Raw genomic sequence first — 26834 nt, 5'->3', positions numbered from 1 at the left:
TCAGCTTGAGCTCGCATCTGTATCCATGAACTTTGTCCTACTCCCTGTGCAGCTAACGGTGCCTGCCTCGGCCAGTTTTCGCCTGCCTGCCAAGAAGCTGTATTTCACCTTCGAATTATCTAGTTTGCTCTTCAGCCGATGCATTCCTGTCTAGTGATTTAGGTAAACATTTCCTTTAGCTCACAGGCAAAGGACTCAGCCTTTCCGTCCTCCTGCAAGTGATTCATAGCCCTGTTGCCATGGAAAGTTTTCTGCCCCTCGCTTCTCATATAGACACTTAGACGCTTGTACACGCACATACAGTTAGTATAGAATAGATTCTGTCCGAGAGTCCTTCCTTGTGGATAACATAGTTCTCTAAACATAGGATGTTAGATATGATTTGGGATTAGGTTGACATGACCCCCTAGACTTCTCGTCTCCACATGTAGAGCTAAATGTCAAGTCCCCTTCACCCCCTAGTTGCACGTCAATCACACGTCATGCTGCTGCGCACGCATCCATGTTAAGTATTATCGTATAGATCCACCTATGTAAGATAATGAGAGCCAATCATGTTTCTTTTTGCTCCTTATTACGCCTAGTTTCAATTACGTATCACTATGTTAATTTATCTTATCAATTGTTACGCCTTTTTGCACTTGTTTCATTGTAAATGTATGACCTATAAAAGTTACTTCTTGTCAATAAAGTATTGTACTTCACTTCCTGAACCCTCGTGGTGACGGAACCTGAAGGCCGCGACTCGAGTCGGCCATTTTGGATGGAATAAAGCCCATTTAGAAACCTCTTATACCACGGATTTCTGCCTCTTGTTATTCTGAGCTATTTTACTTTATTTTAAGGATTCCGTATGAAATTCAGTTTCGGTAAAAAGAATATTTACCACAGTGTTTTGTGCAGAAGTAGATTCTGTCGGAAGGTGTTCAGTGAGAGTGCCTTTGAAAGAGTCCATCAGATGCGACTGAGCAATACAAGGTTTGTATCACTGAAGGAGGACTTTGCAACACTGCAGATAGCTATGACATGAGGTCTTTTGTTTGTATTACTAACTGACTTTCTTTGGTGGAATGCTTTTGTGCATTGATAAAGAGGTTCTGCCAGTGTATACGTCAAACTCTTTGCTGAAGATGGTTCACATCTGACATCATGGTAAGTCAACGTCTACTTTAGGTTGCCAGTAATTGAGAGGCATGTGGATTCTATGCTGAAAGGATGTTTTACATCCAAAACCAGACAAAAAGGCATAAGGACATTTCCTGTTCTCATCAAACTACTGGAGCGCAAGGCAAGGACAAGTGGCTTGGACTAAATTAGTATATTTTAGTGCCATTTTGAAGGCTTCAGCTATAGCTTGGCTTTAATTCACTGAGGCCAAATTTGTAAATTATATGATCAACTAGCAAGATCATCCCATTTTTTAAATAAATATTTACCAGAGAAAGTTGTCCCAGGAGATTGTCCCTTATGACAAAGTGTAATTGGGATCATATGCAAGTGAGAATTATGTTAAATGCAGAATCACTTCTATATACCATCAAAAGTCAAGTGGGCATGTGGAAAGGTGCAATTGCGCCATAAAGAAGTGGTTTCAATTGGCTTGTCCCCATGGGAAATACTACCTGCTTATTTCTTAGTTCCGCTGGGGTTCCTCCAGTCACACATGTAAGAGTAAGGAATGCACCAACTGTATTGCACACTAGTTAGTTGTGGTGTAGAAGAAACGAAATTGGGATTATTTAGCAATGTTCAAAAATTATTCATGTGAAGCAGTTATTTTCCAAGAGGATTTGTCGAACACCCAAACTGGGCGGATTTACTTTGAAATGCAGACATGTTCACAACTGCATGCAATCCACAAACTAATACAATCTTCTGCAGGTGTACAGCACATTGTCTTTTTAAACCTAGTTTAAGCAGATAAAGATCGCTCTCAAGGATGTTCATCAATCAAAAATGTGTCTCGTCTGATGTGGAATAAATCACTGTTTTGGACATTTTTAGTGAAATAAAACTCCTGAGTTGAACAATAGTAAACGACTGTAATCTTAAGAACAAGTGATCAAAATGTCTTTGCTCTCTGCTTGCAAAACTACCTCTTGTGAACCATACCAAAATCTTACAATGGGATTTGATATTTATAGTGGTATTGCCTTCAGTTTAGACATTAAAATGTGCTTGTATCTCAAGTATTAAAGCCACAAACCTCAAAGTCTTCCAGGCACAATTTGCTGGCAATATTGATTTGATTGCATATTGAGATTTACCCACGGTTAGGATAGGCTAGCAATGGTGAATTAACCAACCATGTAAAAATAGAAAAAGGGGCGTGGCAGGGCTGCGTTGTGGCCCCTACCCTATTTTCCTTGTACATAAATTATGTAGTGAGTTATCTAGATCCAGACAGCAGTGAGTCCCCAAAAATAAGAAGGCTGATGGTCCTGGCCCTCCTAATCGCTGATACACTCATTATATAAAGCCCCTCACCCCGACCCCCAGCTGCACCAATTACTTGATCCCTTTTCAAGCTTTTGCAATGAAAGTGGTATGGCTCCAAATTCCAATTAAACAAAATACATGATTTTTAATCCTTCCAAGGCTTGACAGATCCAACTAAATGTAGGACCAATAGAGATAGAGGATGTCACTGTTTTCGACTATAGGGGGTGGGGGGTCAAGCTAAACCATAACATGTCCTGGATGCCTCAGTTGCATAAATGTTAACTAAAATGACATTACTATGCATCAGAAGTGTTAAAAACATTTAAGGCAACAAAATCAAGAGCTATTTCATTATCATTAGAGAGATACAATGTTAAGGCACTGGGGGATGCCTTATAAGGAGCGGAAAGCTGGGGGTTACTCTAAAATCCAAAAGTTGACTATTGCCAAAACTCAGTTTCTGAGATCTTTAATTATATTTCCAAAGTGTTGCCCTTTGCTCCCCATTTACATGGACTTTGGGTAAAAACCCACTGTCCTCAAAGTAAAGACTCATCCTCCGTTAAATTTGCATAAATGCTGGTCCATGTGAGAACAGGGCCCTTACAGAGCGGCCTTAGGTGAATTCCTAAATCAACTATGCACCTCGAAGATTCCGTGGCTTAAATACATAAAGTCCATGTTGTGGACACTCGGGCTTTAGTGGTTGTGATCGAGCCAAATGAATCCCTGAGGATTATAAAGGATTTGTTAACAGAATGATTGTGGGCATGCGCTCTAGAGGATATTACACAGATGTAAAACTGGAGGTCTAGTTGGGATTTTAAAATCATATTTGCCTTTGAAATATTTGGGACCTATATCTCCCCCGGCTGCAAAGTAACTTTATGTAAAATTTTGACACGCAATCCATTGCTCCAGTAGTTACCGTGGCAGATGGCCTAGTAATCCCAACGCCAATGATAGGTGCCAGCAGGTAGAATCTGATGTGGCACAGTTTATACTGGTGCTTGAAAGAAATAGATTATGCCAAATGGCCGGCTGATAGAAACGTTGAGACATGAAGAGGCCTAACGAGTATTGAGAATGGACACAAGTAAACCTATACTCAGTAGCATATATAAGTTCCTTGTCTCCATATGGAATACTGGAAAGAAGTTGTGTACTTTGAAATCTGAACATTCAGTCAAACCATTGGCAGTCTGATTTATTGATAACCTATCAGAACTGTTTTATGCAATTACAACTGTCTTTTCATGATTTTTACATTTGTTTATGAATAAGATGTATGTTATTTTGTAATACGTTTAATGGTCTCGCCCTGAATAAAGTGCATTTTAAGCACTGGGTACAATTTGCATGTTCAAAGCTTAATTGCATCCTGATCCTGCAGTGAAATCTCACAATAAATGGCTGTTTGGGGTGCTTGGGTAAATATGAGGCAGATTTCTGAATTAGTGCACATTAAAGTATATTTAGGTCTCACCTACCGACAGCTCTTAGTTGTCTGCTTGCAAAATAACTCTTGTGGACCATACCAAAAACCTATAGTGGGCGTATATATTTCAAAAGGTGGAGACCTACTGGCTACACCAATGCTTGTTTTCTAAAGTTATTGGCAATTCTGAAGGAGAACATGGAAAATTGTAAACATATGAGCAGTTTAGGAATGAAGACGAATGTTGCAGCACTTTATGAACTTGAAAGTATAAAAATAATTGGTGAGACTATTAGACGCTACGGACCAGGACAATTGCGGAATCCTAGTCTCTGACTTAGCTGCTCACCTTGTAACCTTCAATACCTGACCAAAATGTGCGATTATGGCAAAACTAATGCACATACTGATGACTGTACCAACCAGGGCACTGGTGTGAATGGCATTATTGAGGAGGTTCAGTGTACTTTCTGTGCATGTACCAGTTGGTCCAATAGGGTGGCACTGCTGCCATTTAGACAGAGATCTGTATTATGCAAATTAGTCTTGGTGTTTCTTCTATAGGAACAGTACAATCCGAGCAGCCAGACCAGGTCTCCTTCAGATGAGAACGCAAACAACCCCAGACTGGTTTTGACTTATTCAGGTCTCATCAGTGAGGTATAGCTTGAGTCCTATGGCACAGGGAGCATGGAACCCACATTTGGCCATAAGTGTTGCACTGAGAGAGTCTACTGCAAAAACTACAAGAGGATGTAAGGAATGCTTGACTTAATCTCAGCCACTGGCAACTAATCTGGGCAGCATTCCAGACTATCTGGCAGTTCGAGCTGGACTGTTGCAATTGGAGCAGCGTCAAGGCTAATTTGATTATGGCTGAGTCCAAACTGAGGTGGCATGGTGTGCAAAATAATGATGGATTGAAATACGGCCTGCGTAATTATCAGTGGCTGAGATTAATTCAAGCATTCCATGCATCACTTTTTTGTATACGTTCAATTGCACAGTGGTGGTCTGATAACTTTTGAGCTCCCATTGCACAGGAGGGCCAAGTGATGACTGCATGGGTGAGGTCATGTGTAACTGGTCAAGTGGATGAGTGGATGAATGAGTGTGCGCTTTTGAAGGTCGGGGTACCAAATACCAAGGTTGCGTATTTGATTACACTCCATGCCTCTTTAATCCACCACCAGGCACTCCCCAGCTCTTTATCTCCCTCTTTGAAATTCTCTCTCATCCCTACTCTCCCTTAATCACGGGTTTTCTCTTCCTCCTTCTTCCCACCTTTTTTTGTTGTCTCCATCATGCTCTGGGTGAAAGTTTGATGAGTAAAAATAACTGCCAGTCACCAAAACTAAGTGCCAGTAGGCAGCAAGCTGGGCCCGATGGGTTAAAAGCATGGACGTCAACTCACCAAAATGCCAGGGGTAGCAGAAGTGACTTCACGTGCCCTTTGACCTCCACTTTAACTCACACATACACAAGCTTACACGTAAACACACACACACACAGTCTGCCTACACATGCACACACTCTCTTACATAAACTCACTCAAAACTGCAAGCACGCACACAACATACATACATTTAAAAGCATTTTTTTTTTCTTACCTCAGCTGCCAGGGAAAGTCATATTCCAAATAATTGTACTTTTTTATTGTACTAGTAGAGAATTTTGTAATATTATTCGCTTTTAGTATAATAATAGATTGACAAAAAACGAGGTGAGTCAAGACACCACTGCAGTGCTTAATTTATATTAAAATAAAAAAGTGCTCGGGCCTCATTAAGAGACCACTGCAGCTTGCACCACCCGTTGCCTCACCAGAGCTGACAATGACAGCACCAACACACTACTACTAATCATCACACTCTTAAAAGTGTGACAATTCCAGGCCCCCAAAGCTATAAAAACGGCCTGGATGGTAGGTATTAATCCTTTTGTATCATGTATTGAATTAATAAACAGCTTTTATCCTTATCTCTAAATTCGACTGACAGTGCCAACAAGTGCAGACTGCAAAAGACACACACTTGATGGAAGGAAAGCAGAACAAATCAAGCCATTCACCCCCAGTCAAGAGATCTGGGTTAAATCCATCATTCTTTTGCTCACCATGCCACCCCAGTTTAGACCTGGCCAAATGTAAATCAGTCTTGACCCTGTGCCTCATGGGAACAGTCCAGCCCGCACTGCCAAGCCAGGTCATTTACCTGAACAGGAAACAAGCATCCCAGGACTAGTTCGGGCTGGACAGTTCCCATGAGGCACAGAACCAAGACTGATTTGCATTTGGCCAGGTCTAAACTGGGGTGGCATGGTGAGCAAAAGAACGATGATGGTTTCAACCCAGATCTGTGCATGAGGGTGAGTGTCTGAAACGTTTCAGCGCTGCGTCCACCATTTTCTTGTGTTTGCTTTGTTCGCCCTAAGTTGACAGGGTATGCCCGGACATGGGTCCTTGCTCACTTTGCCACTGGATTCAACCTTGATCTGTGACGGGGGGGGGGGGGGGGGGGGGGGGAGTGTCTGAAAAGTTTCAGCACTTCGTCCATCATCTCCTTGTGTTTACCATGTGCAGACTGTTACTAGAGCCAGGTGCTGGCAATTAAGTGTGGGTGCCGAGCACTGGAAATTACCGGCTCAAATTAAGCACTGCCCCACCCACATCCAGAGGGACGGGCTGCTTATGTTCCCGACACCGATTCTGTCACTTCTGACGCTGGAGGGCGCAAGGGCAGTGCCAGGGGTCACAAGGGGCATGCCAGTGGTCGCAGTAGCGACCCCGGGAAACTCCTAAATGAGGCCCATGATTAAAAAGGGTGACACTACTACATTGTCTCCCTGCGCATTCAACTCTAAATGCATGTAGTGTAAATGATGAAGTACAGATGCAGCGCCAGCGGATTAGTGCGGTTCAAATGATATTTTACCACCCCGGCTCCCTATGAATTCTGGCCCTATCGGCCTGCCGTAGCCCGCGCCGCCCTCCCCAAACACAAGCACTCCTGCTGAAGCCCTCCTGCCACAATCCATGGCTGTTCTGTAAAGCGTCCATTGCTTCTTGGTCGCAGATCCCCACTACATCAAGCATCCCAAAATAAAACGTCACAATCGAACACAGATCAGTTTTGGGGAACAAACAGTCCCCCCTTGTTTGTGCTCTTAGGCATTGCAGAGCATTATTTTTTCGGAGCACATAGCGTTTCTACCATCTGCACCCCCTTCCCACCACCCCAAACCGATGACAGCATCCAAGCCCCCGAAGGTCTAGTGTGTTGCCATGGCAACCCCCTCCGGAAGTCTTGGACGCCTGTGGCCTTGCCACCTGTCTTTATTAGATCTCTCGAGTGGAAGCAGCGGCGGGCGGCTCGGCCCCCGACTCCGGCTCAAAAACCACTGACCAAGATGAAAAGGAAGCAAGCAGCGCGACCTTTCCAGCATCACGGGACGCCAGGGCCTGCAGCACACCGGGAACTCCGCACTCCTCGGCGATTCAATATCCAGCCATCAGAACCTTTCAGCAGTGCCGGCTGCGCGGAGGTGAAGTGTCGTCCCGCACTTCCCCGTAGCCATGGAAACGGAGACAGGGTCCAGCACAGGTGTTGGCATCCAGACCTCGGGAGACCGATGGAACAGCCTGAATGGCACCGTGCTTCCAAATGTGGTCAGTGCACAAGGACACGAGGTGGATGGATGGAAAGAGGCCTGCTGAAGCCAGAATAATCACACACGAGCCTTGGTAAAGCCGATAGGTCTCGCCTTTATGGGAGTGCTGATGTGTTTGCCAATGTTGGTCTCAAAAGTGTTGTTTAAAAAAAGTTAAAGAAAGAACATTTCAAAATACAGGAGGAAATGCAAACATATCTTATGGGTTTTCAAACCTTTACACCAAATTCAATGTGGCCAATCTTTATAAATGGTATGGTTTATTTTTCAAATACTCGTCACTCAGGGAACTCTAAACTGAATTAAAAAAAATAATATGGGGGAGGAGCCAAGATGGCGACCGGGACGGCAGCGTAGACTCCCGGCTCCGTGAACCTCCGCATCCCGCACGGATATCCTGCCTGAGATCCTCAACCTGTGCTACGTGGTCGTGTTTCTGAAGGAGAGGGGCTCCCGACTGTGTGACTCCGAGGTTTCTAGCCGTGCTATCGCCGGAGAAAACTGCATCTGAACTTTGCGGCCTGTGCGGCCCTGGAGCCGGGACATCGAGTGGACGCCGTGGCCGGGTGGCAGTGCGACAACAGCGGCCGGTGGTGACTGGGTGGAGTCGGCCCACCGGAGCGGTGCCAAACTCGGCCTACATTTCGGCGTGGTCACTTCTACTGCCCAGTGTAGCTGACCGAGTGCATGACCGGGGGTGCAAATCTTAGATCCTCCGGTGACTGCCCCTGCCTTGCTGGTGAGCTGCCCGGCCGCCGTCCGTATCCTGCCCCGATCATTGCGGGCCGCCCCCGGATTTCTACGGGAGCTGGTCCGTGGTGGGGACGACTGTTGCCCGTGACCACGGATAGTTTTTTGCCTGCCCCCGGAACCCGGTCACCCGCGACGTGGACATCGCGACGCTTGTCCCGGGGTCCCGGCCCCGGTGAGGGTCGGGCATACTTGGCGGCCATCTTGGGTCGATGAAGCCTACCATCCTGTCCGCTGGGCCGCAGCGGGCCTGTGAGCGTACGATTTTTGGGAGTGTGGCGGCGAGATCACAGAGAGCTGAGCTGGGGTACGGCGACCTCCTCGAGGCTCTTGGTACTCTTCACTCCTCCTTGATTCATGGTTTCATGATCTTGGGGAGTAAGCTCGATGGTGTGGCGTCGGAGTTGGGGCAGTGGCGGCCCGCCTGTCCGCACGAACACAGAGTCTACCCACACTGCGCACAGGAGGACGGTGTGGCGGCCACCCCTGAGGTTAGTACACGACTGGACGCCCCGGCCAGTATGCTACAGTGTGTTCGACCTTCTGAGGGCTTGATCTGTCCCGGAGGCGTTGGACCTGAGTGGGATGTGGTGGCCTCGTCCCGTGCATGCCCTCCTGCGACCCAGAGACAACTCCAGCAACTAATGTCGGCTTTGGCTGCTTCTGCCTTCCTGAACCCTGCGTGCAGTGCAGATCCTAAGGCAGCACTGGGAAGCCTCTTTCCTCACGCGGCGGACTGTGTTGCTGCTCAGAGACTTCCACCCCACCTGTGTGTGTCGCTTCTCTGTCGTTGTTGGACATTCCTCTGCCTAGGAACATTGGGTATGGTGCTGGGTCGAGGGGTTGGCATGGGCAGAATTCCACAGAGTGGTCAGGGATGAGGCTGGCCCCTCGGGGGTGGTCGCCTAGTGGACGGGCGGGCTTGGGGTGGTGTGCTCTCCTGACATGGCCACTGGCACAATAGGTGCATAATGCTCCCCATCGTGGTTTGAGAAGATTGTTTTTGTGCTGTTCCTTGTTCACTTTAGGGGAACCTTACCGTGCGGGAGGGAGAAGCCGGGGGTCTGTTATGAAGGCCCTCCTCCAGTCTATAAATAATTTCTCTACCCCCCGTCTGGTGGGGGTCCTTTCCTACTTCTTTTTCCCTATTCTCCTACATTTCGGGTCTGGTTCCAGGGCGACAGGCACACTGCTGGGGGGGGGGGGGCCGTACTCATCTGCAGAGGTGCAGGGTGGGGGTTGGGGGAGGGGATTCTGTATTCTTTCATCTTTTTTCCATGGCCTCCTTTTTCTTCTCTGATTCTTTTTGTTTTTCTTTTTCTGGGATCAGCGTGATACACCTCCTTTTGCTATGCCTCGTTGCCGTTCCACGTGTTCACAACTTCCGGGGTGTTCTTGGGGAGTTCTGGCGGGGGACTGCGGGCGCAACTGTATACTATGTTTTTCCCCATCCTGATGTTCTTGTGTTTGCGCCATTGACCGAATAGATTGCTGTAAATCGCTAACGTTCATTACTCTGCATATCCGTGATAGTTGTTTTAAAATTGCTTGTCACCTGATCCTTCTGCCTTGTTTCATCATAAAATGAAAACCTCTTTCTCCTGGTGCCCTACTTACGCTGTTCACAGTATTAGCTGTACGATTTTGCTCCCCGAAGTGCTGCCTGTGTTTATACTTGTCGTTATTGCTCTGATTGCTTAGCGGCCGGCCCTGGGGGGTTGTAGGCCCATACTTGTTCTTATTGAACTGTCAATAAAGGTTTTCAAAAAAAAAAAATAATAATAATATGGTGGTGTCAGAATGTCGTGGGAATCGTTTCCCAAGGCCTCGTTTACTGTCCAGAGGATTCAGCCATTTGCTTCTCTGCAGTAGCCCACTGAACATATTTATGGGCCTCCAAGAGCAGTAGAATGCTAAGTACACCTTCAGGCTCAGGCACCAGCTGAGTGCAGTAGAACTTCCCCAGCATCATCAGACCCTTTGTGTGCCAGAGCTTGAGGCTTTTGAGTAATATGTGGAATGCGGGACAAAACAAAAGTCTGCTCTTCAGCCATGCCTTGAGAAAAACAGCCAGCACTGTTGCTGAACTTTTACAGACGCCCTGGGAAGGGAGGGGTGTCTGGGGGTAAAGGAGCGAATGAGGGAGGAGCTATGAAACGCATTCACTTTCATGGAGAGCTGCACAGAAAAGAAAAGAAGTAGTGCCCTAAATGTGAGCAGAGGAAGGATATCAGTGAGTCAATCAAGAGGATTGTAAAGAGGTTATGTACCAGGAGAGGGACAAACACAAGACACTGAATAAGAAGTAAGCAAATGAGAGTGGCAAAGAAAACCAATGGTAAGCAATGAACAGGCTATAAGCTCACTGGAAGATCACAATATGTCTTTCTCAATCAGAGCGCTTTCGCTATGTGGTCTTCTCAACATAAAAAGGTACATGATAGGGATGGGATGGTTTCAACCAGTGCTTAATTTGTATTAAAAAAAAATAAGTGCCAGAACCCTTGTCAGGAAGCCACTGGAGCTTAAACCACAGATTGTGCTAGTGATGCCAATGACAATACCAACACCACGACTAACCATCACACCACTGCAAGTGTGACATTTAACCCTATTCCAGCCCCCCAAAGCTATAAGAATGGCGTGGGTGGCAGGTATTAGTCACTGTTAATGTATATACAACTCATGACCAGCTGTTGTGCTGATACCTAATTAGGCAGACAGCGCCACCATGTGGCAGACTGTCATATGTGTTGGTGCTGACGTTTAAGTGCTGGTCCTGAGCACCGGAAACCATTGCTCAAATTAAGCACTGGTTTCACCAAACAGGTTACATTGTGTACAAAGAGCAGGCCTGACCACCCTGATCTTTTTGTCTGCCAATTTCTCAATAAGATTGCCTGCTTGATACAAGCACGAGGACACCAGGTTTCCAGTCCTAGTATTCATTTCGATCAATTGGAGTAAGGCCAACAAAAGCCTCTCAATGTCACTAAAACATCAAGCTAAGAAGGAGAGCTCTGTCGGCACCATTTCCGGAACAACTCCAATACCAGAGTCTCTGTTCTGCATCTCTATCCTTGCTCCGACACTGCAATTACTCCCCAGTATCTTCACAATGCCGCTTAAATCTGGTAACAGATTTTGCACCGTTTACTGCTGCGGGAAGGCAGCTCTGGGTCTTCAACGTCCCCCATGTAAACCAACCTTAGCCCAGCAACAGAAGAGGTCACTGTTACCATCACTTCTGCTCCCAATGGCTGTGTCAGGTTTGGTTGGGAAGAATCCATTCATTTATTTCACAAGTGTATACTGCCCTTCTCATAAAAGATCATTTCTAAAAGTTGTATTTAAAAAAAAAAATAATCTTTAGTGCATATGTAGAAGCATATGTCCCGCCATTACCAACTTGCTCCCAGGTATGCCCAACATACGCTAGTTATTGCCATAATGTGCCCAGATACCTCCAACCGTGGTTGTCTATGCAGCCATGTGCCCATGAAGACTCAATGATCTGCAAAACAATAGCACTATGTGATCAGACATAGTCCTTATGCAAGTCACTATCATAAGTATGCATCATAGTATGACAGACTGGGACATGGCCCTGAGAGGCGGTCTTGTACTTCTTTTTGACTGAAGGAGTCACTACTTTGGGGGATGCAGACTCTCAAAAAACAACCATCCTCTTGAAAAGCATCCTTCCTATGGTCGAGGATGCTTGGAAGCATGGGATGGTAAAAATTATTTTGCTGGGTTGGCATGAACGTTTGGAGAGTGCAGGATTCTACTTGAACATTCTCAAGTTGCACGCATTTATTTAGAGGAACACAAAAAGATGGAAATTCAAAAAAGGGAAAGAGTGCATCTTGTTTCAATACACTCATTCTCAAGTTGCACCATGTGGGGGGCTGTCACTCATTTTAATCATTGGGGATTTGTACAACACTAAGTCAACTGGCGGTGAAGATCTCGAAGGATACAAGACTACTCCCTCTTCAGGAAAACCAGCATCAAGGTCTTGCCAGTCCTCCTCAAGTGCACCTATTTTTTGACGGCGATGTTTTAGACATTGCCCTTGTCTTCATAGAAGACCTGTTCCTCGTGGAGCGGCTCAGGCATAGTTGGTGGCATGAGCTCGCTGTGTTCTTCCTGGACTCGGACTCTGCAGGCCTTGTTGAGATTCGAAATCCTTTCAAATGATTTGAAAAAATATTATTCTTTTTTTTTTTTCCAAAAGAGCTGCGATTTGGGGTTCGAGTTTACATTTCTTTCGATCGAGCACGCATTCTTTGGAGTTAAGCATCAGCGTCAACTTCCTCTATGACATCAGGAGCTCTCTATCTAGCCCAATTAGGCGTCAGAGCTGGCTCAGAGGGCTGGCCTTCTGCGGTGTCCTTGGTCTTGGAAGTATAAAGGGAGTGTTCTCCATCGCCCGCGACGGTCCAGAATACCTGGCTACACATTCTCTAATGATGTGGTTGTCTTTCTGGTGGTATTTGTTTCAGTGAAAACTAGTCACGCCAGCGTTCTGGTATCCTTTTGAGTTTCAACACTCCTTTGGTTTTCCAAAGTTTTCCCTTAATGATTCTCACTCCACCGCCACAATTCTACTGGGGTTACTCTGCCTTGCTTCCAGACCCAATGGCGAAAAAAGAATCTTAACATATCAACCATGCACAAGGGCGTCTGGAGCATACGTCTGAGATCACAAGGGGAAGGACATACCACCAAATGGTACTAGACGACGCTTTGGAGGAAGAACAGAGACTATAGACAAGAGACAATTTCGAAGCCAACCACTATATTGCAGAGTAATGGAAAGCATGTGAATCTAGAAAAGACTCGCACTACAAAAGCACAACAACTCACTGAGCTATCTTACTATTTTATTCTAGCAACTTAAAAAAAAAATAATATTCATAACAATAACGGTACAGACATCTATTAGCACATTCTGTGATTCACATTAATAATTGCTGTGGAACATTTGGGTTATTCCCAATAATTAGTACGTCCCTTTGATTGGACTACTCCTGTATTTTAAGACTCTGGCTCATCAGGGGATGGTCCCGGTGGTAAACTGGGCAGTACACACATGTCCCCCTGTATTCATTCCATTTGCCCCATATTTGTGTTATTCTAGAAACTTCAAAAACAAATGAGGGACAATCTTAAAAAAACAACCATTCCAGGTCTAGCTCCCTAAATATAATTTGTAACAACTTTAGGTGTGACATTTTAATGTACGAATACACAAGCCCCAAACAAACATTTATGTTCTATAGACCAATACTACTTTGACACAGTCAAAGCCATGCACAGAGAATAAAACCTGAAAAGCCTTGGCCAACAGGAGATAACAGGTCATCTTTGTCAGGCAACATAGCCTAACTAGGTGTGCTTGCAAACATCAAGCTAATGGCTACATTTTGTAAAAAGCGGATACGTCAGAAAAGGTGTAGCTACGCTGAGCCGAACCTGAAGACTAGTTTGACCCCAAGAGCCACAGACCAAGCAAGAAAATGTAGCATACACTAGACTGATCTCAATAGTCCTGCTCAGGTCTAGTCGAGTTACTCCTTAAACAAAAACATGTCTTGGGCATGATTCATCTTGTGCAAATAAGGCTTGAGATGTCGAGGCCTGCTGAGCCCCACAAGCCAGTGATTTACTTGAATCAGACAGTACACCTTTAAGTAAATGTAATACTCGGTGTGGCTTTGTATTGTTTAGCTTGCATTTGGAATTTTGTTCGATGAAGATTCCTATATAGGAATCCTACGATGCAGGGGGTTTAGAATGTATTGCTGTGAGTTGTGGCAATTTAACCAGTGTTGAAAGCGGAGGAGTTCCCATGCGTCCATCCTGCGCTAGAGTGTAGCTCTTGTGCAGTAATAAACCTACATGGACACTCCTGATGCCTCCAGCGTGATTACTACAAAAATGTTGGCGACGAAGATGGGATACAAACCCACGCATGCAAATCACAATGGTCAGGTGGTAGGAACAGCAGGGCTGGTTTCCTTTCTCGGTTGCCTCGCAAAGGGGATGGTGAGTGATGTGAAGTTGTCTGATCTTATCGATCAGGAGTTCAAAGATTGGTTAATGGCTTCACTGGAGATACCAGAATTAAAGGTCTGTTTCGAAGGAGAATGGACGGATGCTGTGAAGGGTGATCACGTTTTGCTATAGGTCATAGAGCTAGTTAAGGGAAGCTGGGCTAGATAAAAGATCCTATCTCCTTTATTATAACCGTATAGTAAGGTGGGTGATAAGATTTCGGTGAAAGATGGTCTTTTAAGATCGGACAAGTCGATTCCTCCACATTCTGTGAGGCAGCGTTTTTAGAAATGCCCACGAGGAACACCTTAGATGCTCACGAAACAAAGCATTTGCAAATCCTTTTGGTGGCCAAGAATGGACAGTGAAGTGGATGAGGTGGTAGAAAATGGTTTTGTGAGCAAGTCAGCTGACAGGAGCCTGAAGGTGGCTATCTCGCCTCTTGTGCTGATTGGGTGTCCATCAGGGCCATGGGTCAAGATCGGTGTTGGTATCGTGGGTCCGTATGATTCCTTGCCGGATGGTGCCAAGTACATTATTGTCCTGGTGGATTATGGGTCAAACTGGCATGTGCTCAAGATGATTAAAGAACCAAGTGCAGGTGCCATTGTTGAGTTTCTTAGAGAAATCTTGCTGAGGGAGGGATTTCCTAAATTTCTTCATTCGGACAATGGCGCACAGTTCATTAGTAAAGAACTGAAGGTGTTTCTTGAGTCATGTGGGGTCAAGCAATATAGAAGTTCCTTATAGCACCAACAAATTGTCTTGTGGAGAGGATGAACCGGATAGTGGGTAAGTGCATCAGGTGGGCCAAAAGCGCGAACCATGATGAGGTGGCGCCTGTACGTAGCATGTTATGGTTCATTAGAACGACACCACACTCAACCACCATAAACCTACCTGCATTTTCCTGATGCCTCCAGTGTAATTACTATAGTAAAGCTAGTGGAACTTGGCAACCGCACCACTACTGGAATAGGATAGAAATGTATGAGGGTTGAGAGGTGGCCAAGGTTCAGAGTAAGGTGAAAAGGAAACACTGCAAAGAGTAGGAAAAACAATAGCCAAGAAATCAGGAACATTACTGGGAATTAACAAATGTAGATGGTGGATGCAGTAACATAAAAAAGTGAGTTTTGGACTATAAAATGTGGCCCGAGTGCAAAATTATGTGGTAAAAGTTTTAACCATCACCTCTCACCTGCGAGTTCAGGCTCTGTCAGGTCCTCTGTAGATCCTCGAGACTGCAAGGGTCTGCCGGGTCCTGTTAATTAAAGACAACTTTTACATTGAATTAAATGTGGACAGAAAACTCCTATTCAGTTGTAAAAATTCAACATTCTGAAATAAACACAGAAATAATGACTGAGAACCATCACTGTGCATCTACTGACACTTGTCAAAAGATTTATGGTTGAAATCATAAATGCAAGGCTTGCAGGGGACACCGTCTGGTTGTACCCAGGTAAAGAATGACTATTCACATTTACCACCAACTCAAATCCACAACATTTCTCAGGAAGTTCGAGTAGCCAGGTCAACATGAATGTGCACAAATGATCCTTGATTTTGGGTTTCGAAATCCAAACAAGTGTAGAAGATTCCCCAGGCCCAGGTGTTTTTACATCGGTCTAGGAGGACCGGATCCAGGGCAACTTTTTCTTGAGTACAAAGCAATTGAGTTTCATTCCTATTAAACGCGTGCAAACTTATCTTATGTGGGTATGCTGAAAATACGCAATGGATGCACCGCTCCTGAACTTAGGTTGGACAACTCTTCATTAAATATTACAATACATGTCTGTACATTTGTTGGCGACGCAAGAAAACAAGTTGCACGGTTAAGCTTTAGGAAACCTCAGGATAATGATCCAAGATCTGAACCTCACTGGGAGTCAAATCTTTAACCATGGATCTCGAGAAAGATTTGTTGCGTACTGTCATTTTAGATTCTTCACTATGGATTGCCGCACAGAGCAGAACAATATTCCCAACTGTCCTCAGACGACCATACTGATCACAAGGACACAACATTCATCAATGTCCAATTTCTGTTCAAATCCAAGTGAATTCTGGATGTCAGCTGTGCGCATAGTATCAAAGTTTTGGGCCAATTACTCTCACTGATTCAAATGCACCAATAGACGTCTGCCACTTGCAGCCATTAGAAAAGTAGCCTGACAAGTCGTCCGAAGCTTCACAAGAGACAAGGAAAGGGTACGCCGCTGCACCCTTTTGGATAGTGAAAATGAATTAGTAGAACAACAGTTCTCATAAAAGGGTCATTCCAGATTACTTGTTCTAGTATCACAAGTTAGGCTTTAACACATGTCAAATTGTTACTGAACATTTGTAATGGAAATAGAAGGAGTCACTTCAGAGTATGAACCGGCCAACCCAGGATGGTACAAGTGTTGAATGGGACGCATTGAAGATAAAAGTATTCGAGAGGACAGCATGGCAATGTAGGTAAATCAGTGAAAGAAGCGTCAGAAAAGTAGGTCTTGAGTATTTTCTGGAATTGCTTTCGGGAAGTAGCAGAGAGAACTACAGAATGAGTTCTTATACAGTAGAACTCTATCCACCCATAAGCTGTCAGCAGAATATTGGTACTTTGAAGATATTTGACACAGCGATGGTGGTGTACGGTGACCATATCTTACATGCAGGCAGGCCTGGCGCTGTGAAGAGCCTTTTAGGTGACACAACGAGGCTTTAAATCGATGTGTTCACCGAACGTAGGCCAGCATGGCATATTATAGAGGGTATTTATCTCTTTGTGCGATTAATTTTCCAATATATCGAAGCTTGTAGATAAGAAGAGCAAGAGAGACTGAGGTGCAGTGCATTGGCATAGTCCAGTTTTTAAAGGATTTTAAAGGATTACACGAGTAATGAGATGGGTAAGGAAAAAGGAAGTGAGGTTTCTAGGAAACGTTGGCTACAGGCTACATTTCTGAACAAACTGATTTACTTTGCAAAAATGGCAGTGGTATCAACTACAACAGACTGTGAGCAGAATCTGCTGGTATATATGCTAACCTTATGGACTCAGGCACTGAACATCGAGAGCAGGCATAATGTGAGGCTAATCGATGAGCCGTCATTCAGGGCAATGTTGCTGTGGGATCTCCAGCCCTGTACTGCCTGCAGGCACAAGAACATCAAACTTGAATGGAGCTGATCCATATAAAAAGAGGATCTCGTTATGCACAGTCAACATACATTTTGGCCTTTAGGTCAAAGCGTTTGTGATAACCACTGGTAGATACATCAATAAAGAGTTTATTGGTCCACTTGCTATGGTGAAGAAGTTAAACTGGGTTGAGGTAGCTAAGTAAGAAGTTCTGATTTATCTGTTGAAGGCCGCAGGTATGTTGCATTCCGTGATGTCAAAGAGAGTTTAAACATGGCGTTGTGATAACCAGTCTGTATGGGAACATTTCAATTTCACTCTACTGTATCATCTTTACCATGGACATTGGTATTGATTACAAGGCTTTGATGTGTTTTTCTGCTGCACTTAATCACAATAAACATTTAAAGATACTTAATCATAATGACAGACATTCAGCAGCTTCTTCAACTAAATCTAGGGCATTACAAAAAAATTGGTAAAAACCTAAAGAAATTTCTGCTTTAGAAGTTACTTTCAGGAATTTTAATCTCTTACCACCTTATTTTGTGCAGAAGAACATAATTTGATTATAAATCTCCGATGCCTTATTTTGCAACATTCTTCACTCTATCCAACACCACATCTCACATATGAGATCCGCAGCTAATGATATACAGTTCACTCCTTTTCTTCGGAAGGGTCCTTCTGACTGCAGTGTTTTTAGAAAGCAAAAGGAAAATGCTACTTACCCAGTATGCATCTGTTCTTGGCATGTAGAGCAGTAGAATCTCATGCTTATGCATAGATCGCCATCTAGTGTTGGGCCCGGATGTTTGCACTTTGTTTTTCTTGGAAGAAGTCTTCCTAGTCAAGAGGTAGGTGACTCCTCCTTTCGGTGATAATGCGCATGGTCATCGACTCCATCTTCAGATTTTTTTCCCGCAGAGGGTGTGAGAATGGAGTAGTAGTAAAGAATAGAGATGTCCATGTGTATGTATGAATAGTAACAAGAGAACTACAGCAGCTACAGGTACCTGGGGAGGTGGGTTAGGACATGAGATTCTACAGCTCTACATGCCAAGAACAGATGCATACTGGGTAAGTAGCATTTTCCATTCGAAGCATGTGAGCTGTAGATCACATGCTTATGCATAGACTATACAGCAGTCTCCCCTAAGCGGTGGCTATTCTGTAACTGATGGAGTTGTCTGAAACAGCGTTTTAAGTACTGCTTGGCCCACATTAGCTTGTTGTCTGGCTAACACATCTACCCAATAGTGCTTGGGTAATGTATGTGGTGTGGCCCATGTTGCAGCTTTGTAGATGTCAGTAATAGGGATGTTTCATAAGAAAGCCATAGTAGCCCCTAGCTTACGAGTGGAATGTGCTCTAGGGGGTACAGTTAGAGTACTTTTGGCTTTTTGCATAGCAAATCTGAATACATTTAACAATCCACGTGGCAATACATGATTTGAATATAGGATTGCCCTTGTGAGGTGGTGCAAAAGCGACAAAGAGTTGTTTTGTCTTACGAAAAGATTTCGTTCTTTCAGTGCAATACAACAGTGTACTTCTAACATCTAAGGTGTGTAAAGCTCGTTCTGCAACGGATTCAGGTTGAGGGAAGAAAACAGGTAATTCAACCAACTGATTTATGTGAAATGCAGATACTACCTTAGGTAGGAATTTGGGATTGGTACGAAGAACCACTTTATCTTTGTGTAGCTGGAAAAAAAGGTTCTTCTATGGTTAGTGCCTGAAGTTCACCTACTCTCCTCAATGAAGTGATTGCAATGAGGAAAGCTGTTTTCCAAGTGAGGAACTGTAGTTCACATTTGTGCATGGGTTCAAATGGTGGGCCCATTAACCTTGTGAGGACTATATTTAAGATTCCACACTGGGGCAGGTAGAGGTCTTAGTGGTATAACTTGTTTTAGTCCTTCCATAAATGCTTCGATTACAGGCTCTCTAAAGAGCGATAAATGTTGCCTATTTTGAAGATGGGCTGCAATTGCGGCGAGATGCAGTCTGATGGATGTATAGGCCAATGACGACTGCTGTAAGTGTAACAGGTAGCAGATAATGTTTTGCATGGAAGCATCAAGAGGGTTGATGTTATTGTTATTACAATAGATAACAAATCTCTTCCATTTGGGTGCGCAACAGGCTCTTGTTGTAGGGCTCCTGGCCTCCTGAATAATGTTCATACAGTCTGGTGGAAGGTTCAGATAACCAAACTCTATGACTTCAGGAGCCAGATCGCGAGGTTCAATTGTTTGGGATCTGGATGTTTACTTTCTCCATGGCTCTGTGTGAGGAGACTGGGAGTTAAATGTAATTTTTGATGCGGTAACAGAGAGAGTCCCAACAGGGTTGTGAACCAGGGTTGACGTGCCCATGTTGGAGCTACTAGGATTAGTGTGAGAGATGTTTGCCTGAGTTTCTGAACCACTAATGGAATCAGTGGGAGAGGCGGAAAAGCGTAAGCAAATATCCCTGACCATTTCATCCATAGAGCATTGCCTTTGATAACGGGTGTGGATACCTGGAGGCGAAGCTTTGGCATTCTGTGTTTTGGGGTGTTGCAAACAGATCTATGTGAGGGACTCCCCAAGCTTGGAAGTATGGGTGGAGAACTTGAGGGTGAAGTTCCCATTCGTGTATTTGATACCTCTACCTGCTGAGGAAGTCCGCAATCTTGTTGTTGCCTCCTGGGATGTATTCCGCTACGAGATAGATATTGTGGTGAATAGCCCACCTCCAAATGTCTTGGGCTAAGTGGAACAGTTGGGGAGAGTGTGTCCCGCCCCTCTTTCTGTATGCAATACATAGCGGTCATGTTGTCGGTTCGCACCAAGACAGCTTTGCAAGACAGGTGATCTTGTAAGGCTTTAAGAGCTAGAAAGATTTGCATCAGCTTTAAATAATTGATGTGGAGCCACCTTTGCTGGTGGCTCCACAGACCTTGCACTGTGTGTTGTTGAAGATGAGCTTCCCAGCCAGTTAGGGACGTGTCTGCTGTTAATACGGTCTGTGGAACGATCATGATGCAAGACACCATCATTCCCAACAGCTGCATAAAAACTCGAGCTTGAAGTGACCGATTGGCTTGGAAATGGAGAATTAACGCCTGAATGTTTTGAATTCCAGCTGCTTTGGGAAACGCCAGAGCCCTTTGAGAATCTAAGGTGGCTCCTAGGTAGTTCTGAGTTTTGGGTGGCTGAAGATGTGATTTTAACACATTGACTGTAAACCCCAGTTGGTGAAGTAACTGAATGGTTGTGGAAGTATGCTTGCGGCATTGTTGATATGTGCCGGCTTTGATGAGCCAATCGTCCAGGTACGGGAAGACCTGGATGCTTTGTCTTCTCAGATGAGCAGCTACTACCGCCAGACACTTTGTGAAGACTCTGGGGCAGTGGTGACTCCGAATGGGAGTACCTTGAATTGGTAATGTTGACCTGCTACCACAAACCTGAGAAATTTGCGGTGAGCCGGGTGGATTGGAATATGAAAGTAGGCGTACTTTAAGTCTAGAGTAGACAAAGTCACCCTTTTGCAAAAGAGGAAATACCTGTTGAAGTGCTACCATGTGGAAATGGTCTGACTGTATGTAAAAATTTAGTTCACTGAGATCTAATATTGGTCTGAGAGAGCCGTCTTTTTTGGGAATTAAAAAGTAAAAGGAATACACTCCCGACCCTTGATGTTGTGGAACGGGCTCTATAACTCCTTTTAGTAGTAGGGATTGTACCTCTTGTTTGAGGAGGTGTAGGTGATACAGTGAAAGTTTGTGTGACTTTGGTGAAATGTTTGGAGGAGCGTTGATGAACTCCAGGCAGTAACCAGAATGGATAATTTGTAGAACCCACTTGTCTGTTGTTATTGACTGCCACTTTGGTAGGAATTTTGACAGTCTTACCCCGACTGGCGTTAAGTGGTCGGGGGGATATATGGGCAAGTCACTACTTTGTATTGGAGGGGGAGGTACGTGTGTTAGAACCTCTACCTCTGCCTTTGCCATTGTTCTCTCTGTAACCCCCTCTGAAGTAATTTCGCAAGACTGAGGGTTCGTTATTGCCCTTATAGGTGGGTGCAGTTTCCCAGGAAGTATTTTTGGACCCTGCCCGATAGAAAGAGCGCCGAAAGGAACCACAGCCTTGTGTAGACTGAAGGGCTCCCATAGATTTAGCCACTTAAGTATCTTTTTTCATCTTCAAGGGAAGAATCTACCACTGGCCCAAAAAGGTGTTCTTTATCAAAAGGTGTGTTCAATATGGAGGCCTGAACCTAAGGTTTGAACCCTGATAAGCGTAGCCAGGCGTGTCTTCTTAAAAGGACACAAGTGTCAACCGCTCTGGCATATGTGTCAGCAGCATCTAGGGAGCACCTAATTTCGTTGTTTGAAATTAATTGTCCTTCATGTACCAGGTCTTGTGCTTTAGATTTATGTTCTTGAGGTAGAAATTGGATGAGCTATTCGATTTCATCCCAATGCGCACGGTCATATCTGGCTAGCAACACTTGTGTATTAGATATGCGCCAGAAGTTAGCTGCCTGGGCAGCTACCCTTTCCCTTTTCCCTGAGGCATCGAGAAGCTTTGACTCCTTATTTGTGGGTGGTGCGTCTCCAGTAGTTTGGGAGTTTGCTCTTTTCATGCATTAGAAACTACCAATGAGTCTAAGGGTAATTGACATTTTATGTAGACTGGATCAGATGGTGCAGGCTTGTATTTTTTATCCACCCTAGGGGTAAGGATACGTGCCCTGACATGATCCTTAAATATGTAATCTACATGCCTGGTCATTCCTTTCAGCATGGGTAACATATATGGTGACTTTTGTGTGCTATTTAACGTTTCAAAAAGGAAATCCTCTTCAAGGGATTCTTTATGGAGCTGGACCCCATGGTAATTGGCAGCGCTGCCTAGCAATTCAATATAGCCTACTTAGTCATCTAGTGGAGAGGGCCTGGTAGGATATAGGTCAGAATCATTGCCTGTGGGCAAGTTAGTGTTGTAGTCATCCCACTCATCTATAGGTCCTGGCTGAACATCATCATTGTCATCATCCCCGTCACCCTGATTGTCAGGTGTAAGTGGTGGTGAGTTCTCAGGTGAAGTTGGCACATGTAGAGATTGAGGCGAAGGTGGTGATGGAAGAGGAGGAGGGGAAGGCTTTGTTCGAATATTTCTCTTCTTCAATGGAATATGATATTCCTCTTCGGTATAAGCCCCTCTCTTTAGAGTCACTTTAGTGGTTATGTGTCAGGTTTTCGGATATATGACCAATATTTTCTGTTTTGGGTCCGGTTTTTTGGAGTGGATCACCAAAACTTTGCTTTCTCAGCGACTTTGGTGCATCAGTCTGTATCGGCGCCGAAGGTTTCAGGATTAGTATTTTCAGATACGAGGTGGTTTTCAGTGGTGAGGTTCGGAGTCGGACTTTCGTTTCGACCCTGAAGGCTTTGGCTTGGTACCCGACTTGGCGTGGGGTTTTTCGGTGCTGGAAGGCTTTTTGGTAGGCTTTGGTGCTGAGCCAGAAGGCGGGGCATCAGAAGCGTTGTCTCCGTGCCAACCGGGGCCCAAGAGCACGGGTTGGTCCGGAGCCTTCTTTTTCGGTTGGCTTGGGATTCGGGGCGAAGTAGGGACTGTACTTACAGTACGTTGTCCAAGCGGGATGTCTTCATCTTGTTCGGAGCTGTCATCGGAAAGGGAGATCTGTTCCTGTTCTTCCTCGGCTCCGATAGAGTCGCTGGCTTCTTCATCAGGTTCAGGTTCGAAGAGGTCCAGAATGGAGCCTGTGTGTTGGCTCTGCATGTCGCGTTTTCGAGATCGACGGTCGCGAACAGTCTTTTTGGAGCGGAAAGCTCTGCACGAATCACAATCCTGTTCACTGTGCTCGAAGAATGTAAAACGCGATTGGAAACAATACCGTCAAGGGTCAGTGTTCTACGCACCGAGGGAAACCGAATGATCGGCATCGAACCGGAGCGCAGCGAGTAACATCCGAACCCGATGGTGGAAAAAACTATCTGAAGATGGAGTCGATGATCATGCGTAATATCACTGAAAGGAGGAGTCACCTACCTCGCGACTAGGAAGACTTCTTAGAGGGAAAACAAAAAGTGCAAACATCCAGGCCCATCACTAGATGACGATCTATGCATAAGCATGTGATCTACAGCTCACATGCCTCGAACAAAATATTTATACTTCTAGATTTGTTCTCGATTCGCTCCCCACACCTGACCCTGTTCTCCATTGAATATTTCCGGGTTCTAATGTTGCCCCTCCCTTCACCTTGAACGTATTCCATAAACCACTTGAAGCGCTCATTCACGCTGATGGCATAACTCATCATTAACTCTTTGTAACATCTGTTTCCTATCCGCCACACTGATGAGACAGAATTGGAAGAACAACCACCATCTTAAACATAACCCTCTAGGACTGAGTTTCTTCTGTCATTTGGAATCAGTGAAAGGCTACTTCAGTCTCCTTCACTGGTCACCAGGATGATCAAATGAGCCAAATCTTTTAAAATCTTCCTTGATTCTTGACTTCCTCTACATACACTCTGACCAGCAACGCTTATTAGTATTTAAAGCGAATACTTTACTCTAGAACAGGATTTCAGGATAGTGGTTCAATACCTGATTCTCTTGACATTGCATTAGGGAAATGCTATCCTCGCTGCCTTATGTAAAATCTACTATGGTCCTCCGAAAGCTGCCCTCCCCACTGCAGCTTGTCTTGTAAGGCAATAACCGTTCCAACAACACAAGTCCTACTTTAATTCCCCTACAATGGTTCCCGACTGAGGCAGAGTGTGAAATCCTCTCTCAAACTTACAATCTCTGGTGGTCTTTGGTCTTTCCAAGAGATCTGAAACCCTCCTCCTTGAACGCTCTGTGATAAAAATGCAACATACACAGACTCAATCTTTCTCAGGTTGTACGCCCAGAATTTGGAACTCATAACATTCCCTTCTTTCTACACAAATCTTTTTGCTGCTTTAAAATAAGAACTAAAACATGTTCTTTTTCAACCAGTGTCTCCACACCTACACACCGTAATCCCTTTTTTGCTTCCTGCCAAGTCCTACATTATCTTCTCACCATACCCTGTGAACCCTTTCCCTCTTAACACCAATGACTATTCCAAACCTAAACACAGTGTACATTAAATATGTTCTCTCGCAAATGTTTTACTTATGCTCAGTTTAAGTATTTTAATAAATGTAACTTTCTATACTTCTCTCTTCACTTTTACTTCTGCTTTTCCTGCCTCAGGAACCTTCTATGCACTGTACAAACCCAGAAAGGAAGATACAAAATTGAGATGATTACCTCTGAATCATCACCAAAGCCTGTTAAGTGGGGCACGCACATTAAAAAAACACAAAGAGACAACAAAAGACATGTATGTTGTCAACAGAGTGTTTCTGGGCAGTAGGTGAAAGGAAAAAAATAAACTTACGTTTGTGGTTTTCATTTCTGTGGACAGGTGAGGACTGTGGAGACCTTGAATCTTGATCTCTGCTGTCGTCCCCTTCCTCATCTGCTAAATGTGTGTGGGCATAATGGTAACTGAGACCCGGTCGGTTTTTGTAGCGCTTTCCACAGACTGCAGAAGGAACAGAGAAAACAGCAAAGTTGAGTCGTTTTCTGAAGAAGCCACAATCTGCTACAGGGGTGGAATAAACACATGGCCCTACTAGAAAGCTATTTCAGTCAATGACGCACAATTGTTATTTTTTTTAAATATTTAAAGAACGATCCATATTTCAAATTATTATTTATATGGCCATTTCACAGCATAAAACATTTGTTGCTTAGATCAATTCACATCACCTTTAGTCTTTTTCAGGGTCACTAGTTTTTTTATTGTCAAACAATTCAATCTTTTACAGTGAAGCACTCATTAGGAAAGATTCCTTTACTGACCACTCCTAAAGTTGCATTTTCCTAAGGTCATTCCTCTACATGTTTTAATTATTTATTGTTTTTCTTCATGACATTAACTCCTACACTGCAGAACAAAATGGTTACTTACCTGTAGGAGTAGTATTGCAGCTTAAAGAGTCTTCTGGATTCACATGAGGGGAATTATTCCACCATCTAATGGTTGGGTCTGGAATGGTCTCTTGTAGTCCCTTTGCGCTCTCTATTCGTTGCTGTGGGCAACGTTGACCATTTAGTTATGTGTTCCTCTTTGCATGACGTTAAACGTCTGGCCAGGAAACCGATTGGCGTGGTGTCCATCTTCAGATTCTTTTTTTCCCTTGGGTGACCACATCATAGTTATGGTTTCCCCTTCTCATACACCTTTTAATTCGGTCTCCCTCATTTGCAAACTCATGGTTCGCATGTGAATCGTGAAACATTTTAAAGCTACAAAGCTGTTCCTACAGGTAAGTAACCATGACTTTCGCAGTGTTTATCTTTTCTGGGTTTGCATGCTGTGCATGGATTGTGTAGCTGTATCCTCTTCCCTTTGGGCTGTGTGAAGGCAGCGTGTGATGTGTAAGGTTCTGAACCTTCCCTTGTGGGAGTTTTCTTCCAGTGTGTAATTACTTTTCAAAAATGCCATCAGAAAGACCAAGCCCCCTATTGCCTTTGTGGTCTACTTGTCCCTCATCATGTGTTGCAATGATTCATCCACAGTGGTGCCTAAGAGACTCTCCCCATTAAAGGCATACTTACGACTGGGAGGTACACCGCCTGTTTAAACTCCAACACTTAGTCAGAAATGTCTTCTCAGAGTGGTGGCCACACCCAGCTGTCTGGTGGCTGTTTCTGCCGCGTGCGGTGAGGATTTTAGGCAGGGGTTGGTGATGCTTTTGCCTTTCAGAATGACCGCCTCCACTCTCGTCCTGTATTGCCCTGGGAGGTGTTGCATTAGGTCTTCATTTGCGTTCCATTGTTGGAGGGCACATCACTTCATCAGCACTTTGGAGTTGGCAATACACCAATGTGCTGCAACTGATCTTCCCATCTTGTGACCAATGAAGGCAACTGCTTGCTCTCTTAGTCAGGATTGGGCACTGTGGTAGATGGTGCATTTGCTCCTTTTCATGCAGTTGTGACTATGAAACAGTCTGCAATCACACTGCCCTGGATTTAAGATTGGTCCCGGGTAGAGTGCTTGCACTTCTCTTATACCATTGATGTCATCACCTGTGCTGCAGCAGGCTCTCTGAAGGTCGCCCATTCTTGGTCCAAGACGCTGGGCAGCATAGGCAGGAATTGGTTCCTTCTTGCGAGCATAGAAGCATGGTGAAAATATGAGTCTCTGTCTGTTTTTCCTTCAGGTTCACCCTTTAAGTGTCCACTGCCCTTTATATTAGGGC

General features: G+C 44.6%; 1 protein-coding gene across 5 annotated transcripts in view; it reads right to left on the bottom strand.

Moving 5' to 3' along the window:
* DPF3 (double PHD fingers 3) overlaps positions 1-26834 on the bottom strand; it is a 499249-nt gene that overhangs the window by 48073 nt on the left and 424342 nt on the right. For all 5 annotated transcript variants that reach the window (XR_014968956.1, XR_014968957.1, XM_085627278.1 and 2 more), the window contains exons 7-8: positions 24962-25108; positions 15564-15626 (exon numbers count right to left, since the gene is read on the bottom strand). Coding sequence is in view for 3 of the 5 variants with exons in the window: in XM_085627278.1 (XP_085483404.1) it covers positions 15564-15626; positions 24962-25108 (210 nt within the window). In the remaining 2 variants the exon portion in view is untranslated. The remainder of the gene's footprint in view (positions 1-15563; positions 15627-24961; positions 25109-26834) is intronic.

Source organism: Triturus cristatus, chromosome 9 (assembly GCF_964204655.1).
Source record: "Triturus cristatus chromosome 9, aTriCri1.1, whole genome shotgun sequence".
Taxonomy (NCBI): Eukaryota; Metazoa; Chordata; class Amphibia; order Caudata; family Salamandridae; genus Triturus; species Triturus cristatus.
This window is presented reverse-complemented; position numbering and strand designations above follow the sequence as displayed.